Source organism: Emys orbicularis, chromosome 2, assembly GCF_028017835.1.
Source record: "Emys orbicularis isolate rEmyOrb1 chromosome 2, rEmyOrb1.hap1, whole genome shotgun sequence".
In the NCBI taxonomy this organism is placed as follows: Eukaryota; Metazoa; Chordata; order Testudines; family Emydidae; genus Emys; species Emys orbicularis.
Window position 1 is genome coordinate 214,633,873 of NC_088684.1, and position 21,031 is coordinate 214,654,903.

The 21,031-nt window shown below is 42.3% G+C and overlaps 1 protein-coding gene across 1 annotated transcript in view; it reads left to right on the plus strand.

Annotated features, from left to right (window-relative positions):
* Nucleotides 1–21,031, plus strand: part of LARS2 (leucyl-tRNA synthetase 2, mitochondrial) — a 119,104-nt gene that overhangs the window by 38,193 nt on the left and 59,880 nt on the right. Inside the window, exons 6-7 of the mRNA XM_065399470.1 lie at nt 7,576–7,665; nt 14,758–14,901. Coding sequence (XP_065255542.1) covers nt 7,576–7,665; nt 14,758–14,901 — 234 coding nt within the window. The remainder of the gene's footprint in view (nt 1–7,575; nt 7,666–14,757; nt 14,902–21,031) is intronic.

Genomic DNA, 21,031 nt, shown 5'->3' on the forward strand with positions numbered 1-21,031 from the left:
TGTTTACATCTGAAATTTCACGATGTTGTAACCATGTGGGTCCCAACTAGGGTGACCAGACAGCAAGTGTGAAAAATCGGGACGGGGTGGGGGGTAATAGGCACCTATATAAGACAAAGCCCCAAATATCGGGACTGTCCCTATAAAATTGGACATCTGGTCACCCTAGTCCCAACCCAAAAGGCGGTCAGGGTGGGAGGATCTCAAGACTGTTGCGGGGGGGGAGGGGGGGAGGGGTTACTTCTGCCCTGCTGCTGGTAAGGGCACTGCCTTCAGAGCTGGGCAATGATGAGAGAGAATACCTTGAAAACCTATGCAGAGCATTACATTTTTCAGTCTGTCAGAGTACCAAGTGTTCAAAAGCTGCATGTTTGAAAAACACTCTCTAAGAGACTTTAAAGAGATTTAAAGAGTCAAAAGCATTGTAGTGATGCTTTACCTGTTGTTGTCATGGTAACCAGAATTTGGGGATTCCTGGCAATAGGATTCTTCCAAAATACCATTATACTAGACAACTACCTCCCACTGTATAGACAACTTCCTGCCACTGTATAAACTGGCTTTTTTTAAATTTTCTTTTTAAGAACTAGTCAATAAAATTTTCACAGAGAAACACATCACCAACAACAAAAGATACAGACTTTATGCCATAACTCCCTCTCTTTCCATCTTGGGTTCCATCAGAATGAATGCACATTCTCATCAAGCCACCAATTCACAACTAGACAAATTATTGAATTGTAACTCTCTTTATCCTAGAGTACAGTCTCCACGCAAACTTATTTGTGAACCATTTCAGTCTGTTCATGCTGAATTTTCATATAATTTACATGTAAAGATAATAATCCTTTCCTCATAGTAATTTTTAAAAGATAGTAATTCTTTGACTGATATTTTTCTGTAGTTTGGTCATTTTAAAATGACTTCTTGTTTACTGCCTGAAGAACATTTAAGAGTTTAACAGTATGTGCAGTACCTACTAATTTTCTTCTCCATCATGATCATTACTTGTGTCCTTATATCCATGTTAAAGATTTAGAGTCACATCTTCAGCTAAGTCAGCACAATTCCTTTGATTTCAGCTGAGGATCTGGCCTTTATTACTCAAACTGGGCTACCTACAGCTATTGGGTTTGTAATGTAAATATAATTTTATGAGGTTGTAAATCATTTTGGAAAGTGGATGAAATGCTGCTGTAGAAATGTTGGTTTGATAACAATCATGCCAGATATGGTTGAATAGAAAAGGAAAATTGACATTCCACAGCTTTTAGTATGGGAGTAAAATAGCTCAGAGAGTTGCATTCTTCATGAACTTTGCATATGATGTAAACGACACATGAAAAAGTAGGTTGCAAGTCCTTCAATAACAAATATTTAACTGCTAGGTAGGAAATGTAGTTTGGTCCATCTCTAAAGATCTGTGAAAACCAAGAAATTATTTTACTTCCAGCAATCTGGTTTCTACTTGGGTGTCAGAAAAGCCATATGATGCCCAAATGGACAGGTAATGTATTAAAAACTGTTTATTTTTTTAAAATGTTTTGGAGACATGCATCCAGATTTTTTTTGTTTGTTTGTTTCCCCTTAATAAGAGGAAGTGCAAGTGCAGTGCAACTGTCTTGATATTTGGATGTGCTAGAAAAGAGTGATTACTAATAAATTAAGAAATGGGTTCACTCTAGTCGAGTTATGTATTATTCACAAAACCTAGCTGGGCTCACAGCAGGAACAGTTCTCTCTCTCTCAGGCTCCATATATTGCTGATATTAAAAAATAATACCCATGGAAATAGCTTAAAGGTAAACTTCAAAAATGTTCTCTTTTTTTTTTTTTAATGCAAACTGGTTAAGTTCATGGTTCAGTAATAGAAAATAGTATGTGTATAGCAGACTTTAAAGTGACAGATGATTACATTATAAAACAAGGCACTTGAAAATCAGTTCGTCCTTTACTTATGAACTGAATCTTGCATCAGAATTCTTCAGATCCTTGCATATACAGCAACCTTAAATGTGGATTTCCTCTTCTTCCCGCAATACCTGGAAGCAGGCCAGAATTTTGACCTGGGCGGGACTTTAAGGGTATGTCTACACAAGGATAAAAGACCCCCGGCAGGCTTAGGTCAACTGGCTAAGCCTGTGGGGATAAAAATTGCTGTGTAAATGTTAGGGCTTCAGGATCCCTCATAGGATCCCAGAGCTTGGGCTCCAGCCCAAGTTCAAATGTCTACACAGCAATTTTGAGCTTTGCCAGACTGAGTAGGCTGACCTGGGCCAGCTGTGGCGATGCCACAGGTCTTTTATTCCTGTATAGACAAACCCTAAGTCTCCTCTTGGAAACCCTAACTAGAGTCAATAGCTTCCAAAGCTGCACCCCACTCAACTTTAAATTAGCAATGCTGTTTATTCATTTAAATTGAGAATTTGTTTGCAACAGAACCTTTAACTGAACTTCAGACAATAGTGGTAAGGTGCCAATTAACTGATTGTAATAACTCCTCCAGCATAATTCTCCCTGGGTGGGAGAAGGTACTGGGCATGAAGGGCCTAAGAAAGGAAATTCCTGGATAAGAATACATTTTTCCTTTCCATGTCCAGCAGTCTTAACAGTGGTATGTTTGTAGCTTTGAGTGTCATCCCTGAGATAGTACAGTAACATTAACTATAAACAATGATAAAGATACTTTTTGGTGAAAGTAACAGATATATTTGTGACTAACCAGTGGACAAAAGGAGGAACGGAAAACTGAGAGCGAGGCAGTAAGAAGAGGGGGGATCTCTCCCCTCAAAAAACTCATCAAACAACCTGGTGGCTATTTGTCTCTAAATCTGTTACAGACACGGAGGAACACATGCAGTAGGCAAATGAAAATAATATTTCATTGTTGTAAATATGGTGGTGTTTTTAACATGTATTCTATCTCAGAAGCAAAAATGCTAGTAAATAGGTCAAAACACATTCACCTGAACTGCTTTGTGTTATGGAATTTTTTTTGCCCTACCCCCACCCCCAACAGATGATTGTGTGTATGTACTATATACTGGAGGACTGTGCTCACAAGCAAAGGAGCTAAATTTGATAGACTGCAGGAAGAATCCTGTCTTGTAGTTTTTCAGACTCATTTTATGAAAGCTTTTCTGGCTTTTTTGTATCAGAACAGCTGAAGACTTTCAAATCTGTGTTGGGATCATTTGAGGCAGCACAGATAAAACCTTTAATACACATCTGTCTTTAATTAAAAATGTTAACAAGCTAACAAAGGGATATTTCCAAAGATAATTTTAGAGTTTTATAACTGGGAAATATGAGAATTTTATTTTTCTCTATAAGTCTTAGTGTGCTAAACTAAAGGCAGAAGGATCATATTTTCACATTGTCTTTGGGGGTGGTTCTTGGCTTGTCATCATCTGCAGTGACACAAATTCTTGCTGATCTCAAACCTTGTTCATTTTTTAGAAATTCTCTTAATGCTTGACTCTGTAATGATATTGTTGCTCTACCTTTTTTATTCGTGACATGTAACTTCAGTCCTTCATGGTTATAATGTTAAATAAATTATGGGTTTGACTGATCTCTTTGCTGTTTGGTGATTTGAGAGCACATCATTTTCAGTGATGTATTCTCTTTCATCTCCTCGTGAATGGCAAGCCAGGTCACCACCTACAGGAGAGAGTACAAATGAGATTCTGTTTGCACCAGTTGAGTTGTATTGTGTAGTTCTAAGTATGCTAACTATACCATTTTAAATTGAGAATGTCATCGCCTATAGTTTCAAATGATAACCTGCCCATCAGGATCAGAGATGAGCCTCTGTCCATTTTATTACTTTTATCTTGACCTTTTTTGATAGCTTGTTTCAGTTGGTTTATGGGTGTGAGGCTACTATCCTATCCTGATGTATAAAAAAAAAGTTCAATTGGGACTGATTCTCCACTCTCTTACTTCACTGATATTTACACGGACATAACTACATTCGCTTCACTGGAGCTATGCCAGTATAAAACTGACATCACAGAGTGGAGAACCAGGCTAAATTAATTGAATATGAAAATAATACCAAATGTGTACTGAATTGTCTGAGACACGGAAGTCAGGCTTTTCATCAAGTGGTCCATTTTCAGCACAGAGTTAATGTGGTGTTAAATCTTCACACACTGCTGAAAACTTACCATTAAATGTTTCTCTTTGGTCTTCAAAGCCTTATTTTTGGTGCTGAGACATATTTGCACAAAATGTATTAATTGTTCATAGCTGCATGTCAATACTGTAATGTTAAAATTGTAGCAAATGAATGAAATTATTAGGCAGAGGTATTTCAAAGGCCTTTGAATGTCAGGTGATGTTACACACGTCGTGCCGCAACAAATATAACAGGGAGAAAAAAGGCATTATGTGGTCCATGCTTGTTGACATTTTTAAGAGTTTCTTGATCACATTTGCTCACTTTAGAAGTGAAAAGTTGCTAGTGTTTTTCTAATTGCCAACCTTGGAATCTGATAAGTCAAAATATGTTCTTTTTGGCTTAGTGAGCCTGAATAGAATCCAGCTCACACTTCCATTGTTGTACTGTTTTTGCAAGGCTAACAGAAAGAAAAGTAGTAGAAATGTATTTGTGTCCCTTAAGCAAGCACACATGAACAGGGCCGGCTCTGGCTTTCTGGCCGCCCCAAGCAAAAAAAACCGCGGCGGCCAGAACAGCAAAGCAACAAAAAAAAAACCTGCGGCGCGGCTGGAGCCAGGGTGCAGGGGGACTCCCTGCTCTGCAGATGTGCCTCAGCTAGTGGGGGGCGAGGGAGGGGGGCAGGGCTTCAGCGGGGCGCTGCCACGCGGCCCCTCCCGCCGGTACCCCTGCCGGGAGGGCTCCGCACCACTCCGGTCGGCTGGGAGGGAAGGACGCGGGCTGCCCTGCCAGGCTTGCTGCAGGGCGCTCCCGTCCTCCACGCCGCTGCCCCCTACAGGGCAGCTGGAGCGTAACAACAACAAAAGGTGGCCGTGCCGCCCTAGGATTGGGCGGAATGCCGCCTCCTACAAGCTGCCGCCCCAAGCACCAGCTTGCTCGGCTGGTGCCTGGAGCCGGCCCTGCACATGAATCTAAAAGCACCCAGGCAGTGGATCTGTTGTGCAAGAAGGTGCCCTTTGTATATAGTTACACTTTTCTGACCCTGATTCAGAGTTTGACAGAGTTCTTTTGCTATTTTCATTTTGGTCCAAACTTGAAAAACTGGCCATGCCAATGAAAATGTGCTTGTATCCATTGCACCCATAATCCATTGCACAGAAAACGGGGATTTGCATGCACAGCTTTAGAAAATATAGCCCTTCGGCCCACTTTAATCTTTTTCCAACAACAATTTGGGCTATTAGTCCATGTTACTGGAACACTTTTTTGTCTTTGAAGTTTTTTTAGAACTAGTGTTTTACAAAATATTGGACACTATAAAGCGTTTGGTTCTACTGACTAAAGAGTTCTTGCATAAATATTTTTAAGTTTACATTTTAAACTTTTATTTTCCAACACCATATTCCAGCAGGAGAAAGATTTATAGCTCTATTAGTCTTGCTTCGTAGCACAAACATTGAGGTCTGAGTTGCACACATATCAAGGTATGTGTTTGTATAACATATATTAAAAGTACAGTGTGCTTTTCCTAACATTTCTGTTAATTTTAAACCATATTTCTTCCAATGTTTCAAAGGCACTAATCCTGAATGAGGCAAATTTGTGGCTATTTAAAAGTAGACTGTTTTTATTCAGTGGAGTGCAAAAAGTTTCTGAAAATTGTCTTAGGTGAAAAAAAATGCTGTCCGTGATATAGTCATCTGCCCTCCTCTTAACTTCTGCCCCTCCCCTATCTTTTTATGACACGTGGCTCTCAATCTCTCTTTCCTCACAATCCCCAGCACTGTGATTTCCTATCTGACCCCTTTGTCTCACTTCTCCTTGCTGTCACCGTCTTACACAACTTTCAATCTTAGATCACTTTGCCCACTAACCAAAATGGCCACTTATTTGACCTTATCTTCACTAAGCATTGCTCCTTCTTTGATTTCTAAATATGAGGTCTCCTCAGCAACTATCCTATCTCCTTCAACGAACGTTGCATGCTCATCCCCTTTTACCACCTCTCCGCCATATTCTTCCAGTCTGTCAACATGCACAACTTCTCAGCCCTTTCCTGTTCTCTTTCCCTCACTTCTGTGGTTCCCTTCAGTCCACTTTCTCCTCTACCTCAACTTTTGCCCTTCTCTTCAAAAGTAAAGTCCACCTGTCTCCTTCCAGGGTGCAATCCAGACCAATGAATGGTTGCCACCACCTGCCATGCAACCTTGGGTGTCTCACATTGCTTTGTTGTTGTAGCTCCCAACTTGGGCTACTCACAAATAGCCAAATAGCATGCAGGTCATCCCCTGAGTGTCTGTGTATAGTTGCAGTCCTGGTCCAGCAACTCTGGTTGCTGTCCTGGTTAGCAAACGCAAGCCACCCTCTGGCTTCCAGCAGCCTTGGTTAATACTTGCAGGGTGACCCCAACACACTCCCCATCCCCAATTTTCCCCAAAATGTGTGTTCTGCACTGTCCAGCCCTCTCCTGGACAGTTCAGATATTATAGGTCTGTTGCCCCTGTAGGGGGTCAGTGTGCAACAGTTTGCTACTCTAACTGGAGTTACCAAACAGTTGAGTTTAACCACAACAATGCATTAGTTTAGATTTATAAAATAAGTTTATTTAACTATAAAGTGAGAGATTAAATGAGTACAAGTATAATGTATTAAAGACAAATGGTTACAAGAGAAATAAATATAAAACATTTTCTAGTAGCTAAAACTTAACAGACTTGACTTGGTTCAAGGTAAAATCCTTACCACAGGTTCCCAGCACCGTTGCTGACCAAATTCCCAGAACAGGAACTCCTCCAAAGTCAGTGGCTGGTTCCTGTGTCATCTTAGGAGAAAGAGAGAGAGATAACCTGAGGTGGTTTTGCTCCTCACTTTTATAGTCCAGTCACCCTTTGAAATGCATTTTCCTGAGGGTTACCCCTAGATAAATTTCCTTCTTGCTGTGAGGATGGAGATATGGAGTCTTGTGGTGAAAGAGGTTCCATGTTATTGTTTGCTAAAATGCAGATTGATCTGTTCCTGCCCACCCAAGAACAGCCACTTGATGGATGATTGCCAATCCACATTGATGACACCTGGCTAGAGGTGTCGGCTTGTCCTTTGTCTTTGAGAAACTGGTTTTCCCCCTCTTGCTGCCAACTTCTTCAAGGAAAATCAACCAGATCCCTCCCGTCCCACCCCATGGGCTGGAATAGCAGCATTGTGTAAACTGTGTTGCAGCTCCCTGGGTTGGCTGTGGTTTGAGTGCACTGAAGGACATTTCCCCACAAACCATGATTTCTCTGACTTTGCATATGTGCGCTTTTCAGTCATAGTGCACATTTTCTAAATTAATTTAATACAGTACATATTTTCCCTACAGGTTGCAATTATTCATATGGACTATTAAGTAAATCACTTGAGTTATGATGTAGCAGGAAGATAATAGAATGTTTTTTTCCCCCTTCTCTTTACAGGAAATAACCACTTGTTTGCCAGAGTACTATAAATGGACACAGTACCTCTTTATTAAGTTATTTGAAGCTGGGTTAGCCTATCAAAAGGAGGTAAGTGCAAACATTGATCTATACAATTATGCATATACCTTAAACTTAATGTCCTGAGTCACTCATACTATAGATAACATCTTTCAGGCTCTTCATTTCACATTCATTAAGGGGACAGATATCTGCATTACTGTGTTTGTGCTTTTGTATATCACTGTAAAAGATAACGAAATGTTAATAGGTAACTATCTTCCACTGCTACGTATAATGGCAAGGCAAATCAATGATCTTTATTATCAAACTGGTAAACAGTGGCCGTATGTGCAATATTGGCATGCCAAATGAATGATGTAGATTGAATTTGTTTATTTCTTGGCTCTTGATGTCATAAAACAACTCCTGCTTACTTAGGCCTGGTCTACACTAGCCTGTTATTTCGGAATTAGCCGAGTTATTTCGGGGGAAAAATGATTCCGTCCACATGACCAAACGGTTTTTTTCGATTTAAAGGGCTCTTTAATTCGATTTCTGTACTCCACCTCGGCAAGTGGAGTAGCGCTTAAATCGAGTTCGCAATCCCGGGTTAAAAGTATTGTGGACGCAATTCGACGTTATTGGCCTCCAGGAGCTATCCCAGGATGCTCCCTTGTGACCGCTCTGGTCAACACTCTCAACTCCAATGCACTAGCCAGGTGGGCAGGAAAAGCCCTGGAAACTTTTAAATTTCATTTCCTGTTTGGTCACCAGCAGCACAGGTGACCATCAGCACAGTCCATCATCACAGGCGACCATGCAGAGTCCACCATCACAGGAGATCACGCAGTCCCGGATTCACAGACGAGCTCCAGCATGGTCCGAACGGGAGGTACTGGATCTCATCGCATGCTGGGGAGACAAGTCTGTTATGGCAGGACTGCGTTCCAAAAAAAGGAACGCAAATACCTACGCTAAAGTCTCCAGGGCCATGACGGAAAGAGGCTACTCCAGGGACACAGAGCAGTGTCATACAAAAATCAAGGAGCTCAGGCAAGCATACCAAAAAGCCAGGGAGGCAAACGGGCGCTCTGGGTCACAGCCCCATACATTCCGCTTTTACCGTGAGCTCCATGCAATTATGGGGGGTGATGCCACCACTACCCCACCACTCTCCGTGGAAACCTGCAAGGGGGGAGTTGCACGGAGCGAGGAGGAAGAGACATTGGAGGACGAAGAGGAGGAGGAGGAGGACAGTGCACTGGCGGCAAGTGGGGAATCCGTTTTCCCCCCTAGCCAGGAACTAATCTTAATGCTGGATCCAATAGCCTCCCCTCACTCCCAAGGCGGGCTCCTGTTCCACGACCCTGACTCTGGTGAGTGAGAGCCTGATCGGAGCCACGCGGTGGGGGGGCGGGGAGTGGGGGGAACCCAGCCGCGCTGGGTTGTTCGCGTTTAGAGTAAATGGCTCAGCTCATCCCTGCTCTGAGCCTGATCGGAGTCACGCGGTGGGGGGGGGGGGGGGTTGTTGTGTGCAGTGATCATCCCAGAGAGCCCACAGGCTCTCCTTTTATATGGCAAACCCACCAGGCACTGCTTGCTGTGGGAAGGGGGCCCAGCAGTTTGAAAGCATTGAAATGAATGTAGAAGAAGCAGAACCCCGCGTGCCCCTAGGGGCTGCCTGCAAGATGAATTCTGTTGCCCGGCCGTGTGTGATGGCTTACTCATACCAAAGTGCCCCCTTTGTTCTCTGCAATGTATTTTTTAAAATAGTACCCTCCCTTTTTCTCCTCCCAGAGAGATGGGAGGCGCGCGATCAGAGCAGGCAGGACGCTATGGTCAAGCTCATGGGGGAGCAAACTGACATGCTCCGCTGTATGGTGGATCTAATGCGGGAAAGGCAGCAAGATCACAGACTTCCGCTGCAGCCCCTGTATAATCAAACTCCCTCCTCCCCAAGTTCCATAGCCTCCTCACCCAGAAGCCCAAGAACACGAGGGGGAGGCTACTGGGACCCACACACTCAACCCCAGAGGATCGCCCAAGCACCAGAAAGCTGGTATATGCGAACTTTTGATTTGGTTTCTGGACTTGTCCTTCCCTCCTCCTCCACCCCCCTAACCCAACCCCCCCCCCCAGTCTACTTCTAATTTATCTCAATGCGTTGTGCATCAAATAATAAAGAACAGTTTTTAAACAATTTTGACTTTATTTCCTTTCATATATATAGGGTGCGGGCAACTTCAAGAGAAACAAACACAACTGTCACACCGTACCCTGGCCAGTCATGAAACTGGCTTTCAAAGCTTCTCTGATGCGCAGCGCACCCTGCTGCGCTCTTCTAATCACCCTGTTGTCTGGCTGTGCGAAATTGGCAGCCAGGCGAGTTGCCTCAACCTCCCATCCCGCCATAAAAGTCTCCCCCTTACTCTCTCAGATATTGTGGAGCACACAACAAGCAGCAATTAAAATTGGAATATTGGTTGTGCTGAGATCTAACCGAGTCAGTAAACTGCGCCAGCGCCCTTTTAAACGTCCAAAAGCACACTCCACCACCATTCTGCACTTGCTCAGCCTATAGTTGAACTGCTCCTTACTACTGTCCAGGGTGCCTGTGTACGGCTTCATAAGCCATGGCATTAAGGGGTAGGCTGGGTCCCAGAGGATAACTATAGGCATTTCAACATCCCCAACAGTAATTTTCTGGTCTGGGAAGTAAGTCCCTTCCTGCAGCTGTTCAAACAGACCAGAGTTCCTGAAGATGCACCTTTCCCGGCCATCCCACGTTGATGTTGGTGAAACGTCCCTTGTGATCCGCCACTGCTTGCAGCACCATGGAAAAGTACCCCTTGAGGTTTATGTACTGGCCACCATGGTGTGCTGGGGCCAAGATGGGGATATGTGTTCCGTCTATCACCCCGCCGCAGTTAGGGAACCCCAGCTCATTGAAGCCATCCACAGTGGTCTGTACATTTCCCAAAGTCACTACCCTTGATAGCAGCTGGTCAATGATTAAATTGACTACTTGCAGCACAGCACCCCTACAGTAGATTTGCCCACTCCAAGCTGATTCCCGACTGACCGGTAGCTGTTGAGCGTTGCAAGCTTCCACAGTGCTATGGCCACTCGCTTGTCAACGGTGGGGGCTGCTCTCGTTTTGGTGTCTTTGCGCGTCAGGGCAGGGGACAGCAAGTCACAAAGTTCCATGAAAGTGGCCCTACGCATACGAAAGTTTCGCAGCCACTGGGAATCATCCCAGACCTGCAACACTATGTGATACCACCAGTCTGTGCTTGTTTCCCGGGCCCAAAATCGGCGTTCCACAGCATGAACCTGACCCAATGCCACCATGATCTCCCAATCGCCACATGCCGTGCATCTAGGAATGTCTGTGTCCATGTCCTCATCAGTATAGTAATCGCACTGTCGTCGCTTCCTCACCCGGTTTTGCAGGTACTGAACATACTGCTGCATAATGCGCGAGGTATTTACAATGGTCAAAACTGCAGCAGAGATCTGAGCGGGCTCCATGTTTGCCGCGCAATGGCGCCTGCACGGGTAATCCTTGAAAAAGGGCGCGAAATGAGCTGTTCGTTTCAAGATGGCCGATAAAAGGCGGTAAATGGTTGTCTTCTGTAGCTTCCACGGGAGCCCAGGACAGCTTCCGCCGCTTTCTCCAGATTGTCTGTGCGGCTCTGTTCACGATGGGCGAGAAACAACAGGGAATTATTGCCTTCTGTAGCTTCCATGGGAGCCCAGGACCGACAACATGGAAAAAGCGGCGAGAGCACAGTTTGCGGCGGAAACGTGAGCACAGTTTGCGGCGGAAACGTGAGCAGAGTTTGTGGCGGAAGCTGTGCGGCTCTGTTCATGATGGGCGAGAAACAGCAGGGAATTGTTGCCTTCTATAGCTTCCACGGGAGCCCAGGACCGACAACATGGAAAAAGCGGCAAGAGCTGCGTGGCTCTGTTCACGATAGCCGAGAAACGGCGGGGAATTGTTGCCTTCTGTAGCTTCCATGGGAGCGCAGCACAGAAGCTGTGCGGCTCTGTTCACGATGGCCGAGGACATTCGAAGTGGATTCAACATACCAGGAGATAGGCATTGCACCGTCTGCTGGCAGCATGGCGTCTGCCGTAGCTTTCACGGAGGGAGGAGCGAGTGACGGCACACACCCAGAAAAACCCGCGAAAATGTTTTTGCCCCATCATGCACTGGGAGCTTAACTCACAATTCCAATGGGCGGCAGAGACTGCGGTAACTGTGGGATAGCTACCACAGTGCACTGCTCCGACATTCGATGCTAGCCTCTGTACTGTGGACGCACTCTGCCGAATTCACGCGCTTTAGTGGGGACACATAACATCGAATGTATGAACTCGATTCTGGAAATTCGAATAAAATAACTTCGAATTAATTTCGTACTGTAGACGTACCCTTAGGGTGCTATCCTCCTCCTAGCAAAATCATTGGAAGATTTGCCATTGACTTAAATGGGATCAGGATTGATCTCATCAGCAGTAAGACTCTTCAATCTGTGCTGACACCAGTTAATGCACATCTTCATCTCTGCCTCCAGCACTCTTGAGATATGCCTTAAACAGTCTGAAGTATCATTTATTGCAGTTATAAATGGAGTACTAGAGGAGCAACAGTGGCTTTGCTAAGGCTATAAGGGTAGCCTTGAGCGAAGATGGATGTAGAGCTCCATTCCATGACTGTGAATGCCAGGCCAGTAATTACCAGTTTACACATTGTTTAATTCGTCTGGGAACTGGAGTCAGTGAAAATTAACAGAGTCTGTCTCTGTCTTTCAGCCTCAGTAAAGAACCCAGTTTATATTCATCACAACAGACTCCTGTCTCTTCTGTAAAGTGAGAGACTGCATGAGTTCTGAACACTAGTGGAGAGGATGCAGTAGTGAGACAGAAGGGACAAAACACAGCTTTAAATCCCTGATTATGACTTTCAACTACTGATTTATTGCTCTATTTTTCTCTTCATTGATTGTGATGGAGTTGTCTATTTGAAAAGTTCAGGATTGTGTAGTAGTGCTGATTAACACCACTGTCTCATGGCTAGTTTAATCATAATCCAAGATTTCAACATATATGCTTCTCCTCAATATCTGCAAACTAAAATCATCCCATTTCTTCCCAGCTTTGGATCGTAGTTATTTAACAAAAGAAAACGAGTTCATAATGATACTGCTTCATTTTGGCTTTTTAGCATTTTATTATTTTTTTAATATTGTCTGTTTTGTGTTCATCAATGTTTTGTTTTAACTTTGCAGTGGTCTAGTCATCTTGTTAGGGAGTGCTTTATAAATAAAATGGTCGCTGTTTTTAGAGCCACTTTTACAATGTGCTATACCATTATTGAAGATACGTATTTTGATTGGCTTTGAAAATGGATTGTAATAAATTAATCTCGCATGGTATGATATTAAGTATCTTTTTAATTTCAAAAAAGTTTGACATTATTAGTAGGTTAGAGATAAAAGGTAGCTGAATCACATTAAGCATGAATTCCCATGGAATACTTGTATTCATGTGAGCTTGATTTGTAGATAGGAATTTAAATTTTTCATCAAAAATATCTATATTTAATTCATTCTATCATTTATATTGTATAAATCAATGCAGGCAATCAGATGATGCATAAAAAGTCACTGTTAATAACAATTGTATTCCTAAAGGGAAGGGAATCAAGCAGCTACATACTACAGTATTTCCCTTCACACAATTTGTGAAGTGGTTTTTGCTTCTTCCCAAGCACGGGCATTGTGTTTTAGGCTAGGTCCACACTACCCGCCCGATTCGGCGGGTAGAGATCGATTTCCCCTTTCGATTTCGGAACTCCTGCTCGCCGAGAGGAGGAAGCACTGTCGACGGGGGAGCTTGCCTGCGCCGCGTGGACCCGCAGTAAGTAAACTTAGTTCGATCTAGGAAACGTCGACTTCAGCTACGCTATTCTCGTAGCTGTAGTTGCGTTTCCTAGATCGATCCCCCGCCCCAGTGTGGACCAGCCCTAAGAAGAAGAAAAAAAGTTTGGAAATTGGGATATTTTGAAAGGAGAATGATGATAAATACACAAAATGTAGTAACATGAGAAAGAAAATACTTATTTATTTAAATTCTGAGATTTTAAGTCTTCCCCCTACATAATAGGTTTATTTAATTTATTTCAGATAATGTGTTAATGTGTAAAACATTGTGGAGCAGAGCTATTTTTCAATTTGACCGTAAGTCACTTTGAATAGCTCAGCCGAAGTTACTAAATGATGCTCTATATGGTGGATTGATTTTCACAGTTGCTATTAGTCTTTTCTTGATATTTAAATTTCCGTTCATGTTTTTTTAAATAAACACCTGTTAGCATATCTCTTTCATTTACCATGCCATGAGATTCCTTCAATCTCTTATTATAAACAGTAGAGGTTCTAATCTTTCAAAATTATGCATGTCTTTTTCTGCTGTGTGTAATGTGCAGTATTTGTGATTTAGGCCGAAACACAAATTGCATACATGTGATTAGGGCTGAACTTGAACACAGATATTTTCTACACTATACCATTTTGTACTTTCTAGTTTACTTGGATTGATATAAATAGGAGAGAGTGATATCTAAAATAACATATATTGAGTGGTCAAATTCAGTGCAGGAAATGTTAACTCTGTTTAACTTACTTATATTTACAGCTGACCAGTATTACTTGAACATTTTTATATGTGATTCCTCATCCTTAGAGCTCTTTAGCTATAAATTATCCTCATACTTACCTCCAGAGCTTTTGGATCAGTACCAGCCTATTTAACTTCAGACTATATTCTTGCTCTGTAAAGCCAATGAGAATGATGTTCAGTAATGTTTTTACTTCATTGTCCTTGGGTCAGTATACCCCTGTTAGTACAATCAATCCAAGTATGCGTGTCTTAACTCTGTAGAAAGGTAGCAGGCTTCGTTGTTGGCCTTTGAGTTCTGAAGAGCACAGGGTCCAATAGATCCCCAGTTGAATCTCAATTCATGGAGATGACTCTAATGGACATTTTTATGCAGAGATCATGGGAGCCTTGGAAACTATCTTTGTATGAGTACTGTCAATATCAGAAAAGTTAGATCCCCTTTTTGTGACACACATACTAAAACTAGTACTTTGTTTCCTGAAACATTTTTAGGCCATGGTTAATTGGGACCCAGTGGATCAGACTGTTCTAGCAAACGAACAGGTGGATGAAAATGGCTGTTCATGGCGTTCAGGAGCAAAAGTGGAACAGAAGTACCTCAGACAGTGGTTTATCAAAACTACTGTTTATGCAAAGGTGTGAGTATGAGGTTTTTGGACATCACCCCATAAAATCTCTCTTCAGGTCTTCATCAGGCTAGCAGGAGAATGTGTTATGCATGCGTTCGTGCACACACTATTATTCCTATTTGCCTTTCTCCTCCTCTAAAGTAAGAGATCTAAATAACTGCTTTAGGATTCAGCAGTGGAGAAGTCAAAAATGGGAACGGTTTGTTCTCACCAATAGGTACTATTTGTTTATATCCTGTTTTTATTTTTTTCTCATATATGGCCAATCAGGAAGATTAGGTTTGCCTTTCACATGTGCTTCTTATAGGTAAGTATCAGTGTTTTAAAATATATTTGAGTTGAGTAACCCTGTCAGAGTCTCTTCTCCCTTCACTTGTCATGTGAATCTTCAGCTAACAGGGACTGAATAATCATTAATTTTTTTTTTTTAATTCTTTTTCCTCCTTGAAGCTTCTACAAAATGTTTGATCATTACCCATGAATATTAACAACCAAGGCACATACTGTAGGTAGATCATCTTTCTGTTTATCTACATTCCTCTTTTATATCCACTTTCCTTCTCTGCTTTACTATGTTTCTCCCTTTTTTTCTCCTGGCTACTACTTTTGCGTAACCTCCAAGTATGTGCTTAAGTAACCCACCAAATAGCAATCATGCACAAGGGGTCAATAATGTGTTATGCAGTCATCTTGGCTGTTGCATTAATCAAGTGTACCTTGTTTATGCACATAACATTTTTTAGGCTTCCAGTATGTCAGGAGAGATTTTTTTGGTTTGTTTTTAGAATTGGTTATTGTTACTGCACCTATATTCATTCATTTCTTAAAATAAAGAAAACAAAAATTGAACAAAAATGCTGTTTGCTCATATGGCACTTCACCAATGATGACACATTTTCAAGGGTAGAAAGAGTGACTATGCAGATACTATTTTAAGTAATCATGACCATGTTGTCTCGTTTTTCAAAACTTATCAGTAAACTTAAGATACTGTCAAGTAACTTTTATAGATTCTTTTTTTTAAAAAAGTAAATTTTAATTAGCTTTTTTGTTTTGACAAATTTCTTTGGTAAAAGTATAATGGGCTTAACTGATGGCATTATTATTCAAACTGTTATCTGTGCATTTTAGAATCTTATTCTGAAATATTTAGTTACTATGGTTACTCAGCAAGGACTGTATGCAGATTCATCTGTTAGTTATTTCTGTATACAAGTGTAAAATGGTATAGTTATTTTTTATGCACAGCCAGCTAAGTCTTCAAATAATGATACGTAAGGTTGGCCTTTGTTAGCCCTGCCCTCTCCTGAAGGGGTGCTCTGAAAATTTCAATAACATTTTGATATTTGGTTTTAAAAACTCATCACTAAAGAGCAGAAAATAGATAAATTTCAAATGTTGCAAAACAGAAAACTTCTAAATTTAATTTTTTTTCATGAATTCATATCCCTGTTTTTTGTCCAACTCTTGGGTAGTATATTTATACTTCATTTTAAAAATGTGGAAATTGGCAGGAACCACAAAATCCTGCCGTAGTTAGTTTATAGCCAACTCTGAGAATTGCTCTCTCTGAGTGCATGTTTTTTTAAACAGATATTTAGAGGCACATCCTTCCCATGGTACACAGGTTGAGTAGCTGGATAGTACATTATGAAGTTTTAGGCATAGTTTCCTACCCAGCCCCTGGATGGAGAAATGGTCAGTGAAGGGACCTACCAGCTCGGTTGCAACTTTTCCCTTGACTTGCCCTTACACCTAACAGTCACTTTCTCAGCATTGTGTAGGAAAACCCCTCAAAGAAGGATTCCAGCACACAGGAGTTTGTACCTCCTGGACAGGGGTTAGGCATTCAGCCCTACCAATATCCACAAACTGTGGAATCAAGGGAGTTCCACTGCTGTCCCTCCATTTGTCACTTTTTGAGGTAGAGAGCTAAGTGGGTGTCACTGTGAATGTATTCATGGATGCATATGGTTTGTTAAAGTGCATAAATTAAACCTCAGCTATGAAGAAAAAGACAACTGAGGAACTGTCTAATTTGAGTGAGGCAACAGAAGGAAATATTTCAATGTTATTAAATCCCAGATTGATTTGCCTTTAGAATTAGAATTCTGTGCTCCATGGCAAACCTGTGATTGTGCTGTTAATACCAAGGACAAAAGAAATCTTGAAAAATATCACAGATTTTTTTTAGAAAATTGAATGCTTATTTCCTACTGTATGATTTTATCTGCCAGTATTTAGAACAGCATTTCATGCTGAAAAAAGTGAAATTTGTGTGTGATGAGCACAAGTGGAATAATAAAATCCTTGCAAAGAGAGAATGCTCAGATTAAAAGCAAATTCTGATTAACTTGTATTAATGGTTGGTTATGCCATAGAAAAGTATTGCAGTAATTTATTTGTCAGCAGTAGTGGTGACATCAAGAATGGAAATATAGGTCCAAATATAACTAGGCTTGTGTGTCCTGATTTCATGTTTCTTGAATATTTTTCTTGTTTTATTTCTGTGGTACTGCGCAGAATGGCTGCCTCCTTACTCCACAACAAAATAAAACCAAATACCGCCTTTTAGTGGAGAAGGGATCTTGACAGTATCTCAGTTAAAGTGCATAATGTAAGGTAAAGGCTTAGTCGTGAGGAGAATAAAGATGTTGCCTTTTAATCTTTAATTTTTCAGACTCTGGGATTTTATGCTTCCCGCACTCAAAGTTCTATGTCAGACTTACCATCCCTCTGGCTGAATGGGGCTGATACAAATCCCTTTGGAGCCCTTACTCTTGAGTCATGTAAAGCACTGTCTCCTGTACAGGGGCCCAGAGCACTGTCTCCACAGCTCTCTTGGCACTTGTTAATGCAAGGAGTGAACCCATATCCCCCACATGGCAACACAGGAATTACTTGTAGGCATCCAGACCAGGCTGTACTTTCAGGCTTACTATAAATAAAGTATAGCATTAAATGCTACAATACTATAGATCTAAATTCCTATTGTAACAATAGCAACTAAAGCAATGGACTTTCAGGGGTAATTTTTTTAAATAGAAACAACTAATCTATTGCAGTTCTTGGAGTCAGATTTGCAGAATGAATATGACTGTTTTTCAGTTTTCTCCAAGTGATACATTTTAGTATGTTTGTGACTAAAGAATATGGGGAAAAATTCTCTTCAGTGACATAAACAGAGAGAAAGCTGAATATTTTAGGAACTCAATTATCCTGTCTTTTGTAACTCAGTTATTTATCTCAGTTGTATCTGGTTAGGCAGCAGTGTTTATTGACAATGAGTTACAGAATATAGAAAGAGGCAAAAACTGCTGAGAATTGAGGCTCTTGCTAGTGAGAGTTGGAAGCAGGTACAGTACCAATGTTATTGCTCCTTGTGTATATATATTTTTTTTCAGGATACTTCACACTTGGGAAATAAGATTTAAGTGTGACCTATTGTAGTGTAGAAAGAGGCAATTGAAGGTAGAGGAATAAAATAATAAGAAATTGGGGGGGGGGGATTAAAAATCCAGTTCTGTAAGAAAAAAAAATACATGAGTTGGAAATACTTCAGTAGAGCACTGAATAGATGAGATGTATGTAATATTACCTTTATTTGCCACTATATTGTTATATGTTAAATTTTAGCAAATGACTTTCTGTAGCATCATAATACTTGAATTATATTCAGTTACTCTATTGGGAGTATGGGTAAATATAGGTAAGAACTTAAATTTGCCAGCTTAAATTTAACAGATCTTGAGTATACCCATGGCTTCCTGCTAATGTGATTTCAAACCCAGCACTTTCCCCCACTATTTTGTGTTTAAGTGTAAGACATTTTTGTTTATTAATAAATTGAGTACTTTTGAAATAAAATCATTTGCCCACTTCTTTGTGTTATCCTCTCTTATATTAGTGGAGCAGTTCAATCAGCCAATTTCATAAGTGTCAGCTGTAAGTAGAATAAAAAGTTTTGGTTTTACATCTTACTTGTTAAGTTTTGATTTCCTCATAGGGTAGAAGTTTCTGTTTACTTCATTTACTATCATTGAAGTATTGAAACTCTTTTCGTATCAGTAAGGATATGATATCAGGCATCCATCTGTCATAAAATTCATATTTCCCTAAAGTAAGATAGAGATTCAGTTTTCTTTATTTTAAAATCTGTCACCCCACTCCAGCCCATCCCTTTTAGTGCAACAGAGGAGGGATCTCCTCTTTGTTGGGAAACTATTGGGAAAACCTTAGTTTTAAGTCCTCTGTCTCCTGAATTTATTTGATTAGATCGCTATGTATAGGCTCTATTACCGTATAATTCTTGGCTAGACTACCAAAATTTGACCTGGCTTTACTTTGACTTTGTTTCTATTGAAGATTGTTATTCATGCCTTACATTTCCCCTTTCAATTATTACAATTCCTTCTTTTAGATCTGCTTAAAATTGGTACTTTTAAACCTTCAGAAAGTCACAGAATGGTGCTACTCTCTTACTTGAAAGTGGGGCCATCTCAAGTTGATGATATTCTCACTGGCTTTAAATCTGCCCTTCTGATTTCCATAACCTTCCTTGCACTTGCACTATTCTAACTTTTTGATCTCATTCCGTTTTATTCACATCTCATTTACTGTACTCCTCCTTCCTGGTGTTAGAGAATTATTTTTCTTGTGGTGCTGTATCTGTATTGTAAATTTCCTTCCTTCTAGGCCAACCAAAGGGAGGAGAGTTCCTTCTAGACAGGGGCGGGCAAACTTTTTGCCCTGAGGGCCACATCGAGTTTCTGAAATTGTATGGAGGGCTGGTTGGGGAGGCTGTGCCTCCCCAAACAGCCAGGCGTGGCGTGGCCCGGCCCCCGCCCCCATCCGACCCGCCCTGCTTCTCGCCCCCGGGACTCCTGCCCCATCTATCCCTCCCTCCCTGTCCCCTGACTGCCCCCGGACTCCCCGCCCCGATTGCCCCCCGTTGCCCCATCTATCCCTCCCTCACTGTCCCCTGACTGCCCCCGGACCCTCCGCCCCTGATTGCCCCCCCCCCCCCCGTCGCCCCATCCAACCTCTCCTCTCATTCCTGACTGCCCACCCCCAGGAACCCTGCCCCATCCAACCGCCCCCAAACCCCTGCCCCTGACTGCCCCCTGCCACCCCATCCAACCCCCCTCCTTCCTTACTGCCCCCTAGGAACCCCTGCCCCCATTCAACCCCCCTGTTCCCCGCCCTCTGACTGCCCCGACCCCTATCCACACCCCTGCCCCCTGACCACCACCCCGAACATAGGCACCGACTCTGTGGGTGCTCCGGGGCTGGAGCACCCATGGGGAAAAATTGGTGGGTGCTCTGCACCCAACGGCAGCCAAGCTCCCCGCCCCGCCCCAGCTCACCTCAACTCCGCCTCTGCCTCCTCCCCTGAGCATGCCCGTCCCTGCTTCTCCTCCCAGCGCTTGCCACCACAAAACAGCTGTTTCGCAGCATAACAAGCTCTGGGAGGGAGTGGGGAGGAGTGGGTTCGTGGCGCACTCAGGGGAGGAGGCGGGGCGGGGATTTGGGGAGGGAGTCCAATAGGGGCAGGGAGGGGGCGGACTTGGGGTGGGGACTTTGGGGAAGGGGTTGGAATGGGGGCGGGGCAGGGGTGGAGTGGGGGCGGGGCGGGGGTCGAGCACCCACCGGCACCAGGAGAAGTTGGCGCCTGTGACCCCGAACTCCCCTGCCCTCTATCCAACCCCCTCTGCTCCCTGCCCCCTTACCTCGCTGGCTGGACCACCGGCAGCATTTCTAGTGTAGACATGGCCTGACTCTTGATTTGTATTTCTTTGTTCATTTTGTTAGTGTGTGTATTGCCAGAGCGCAGTTTAAACTTTTGTTACTCCCTTATTTGTCTTAGGTCACTTAACCTTTCTCCTTGCGTCCATTCTCTTTGTCACTTTATCGCATTTGATTTTATTCAATTCTTTGTTTCAGACTTTGCTCTGCCAGTGGATGCCTTTATTTTCCCTGCTATTTCTGGTGTCTAATCTAATTACAGAACTAGCTTTTGGCCACATTTATTTATATTTTCTCTATGGTTCCAAATTGTATCTTCTCTGTTTGAAAACAAAGTGAGGGACCAGAATTTTCAAACTTGGGTGCCTGAAGTTAGACTCCTAAATCCGTAT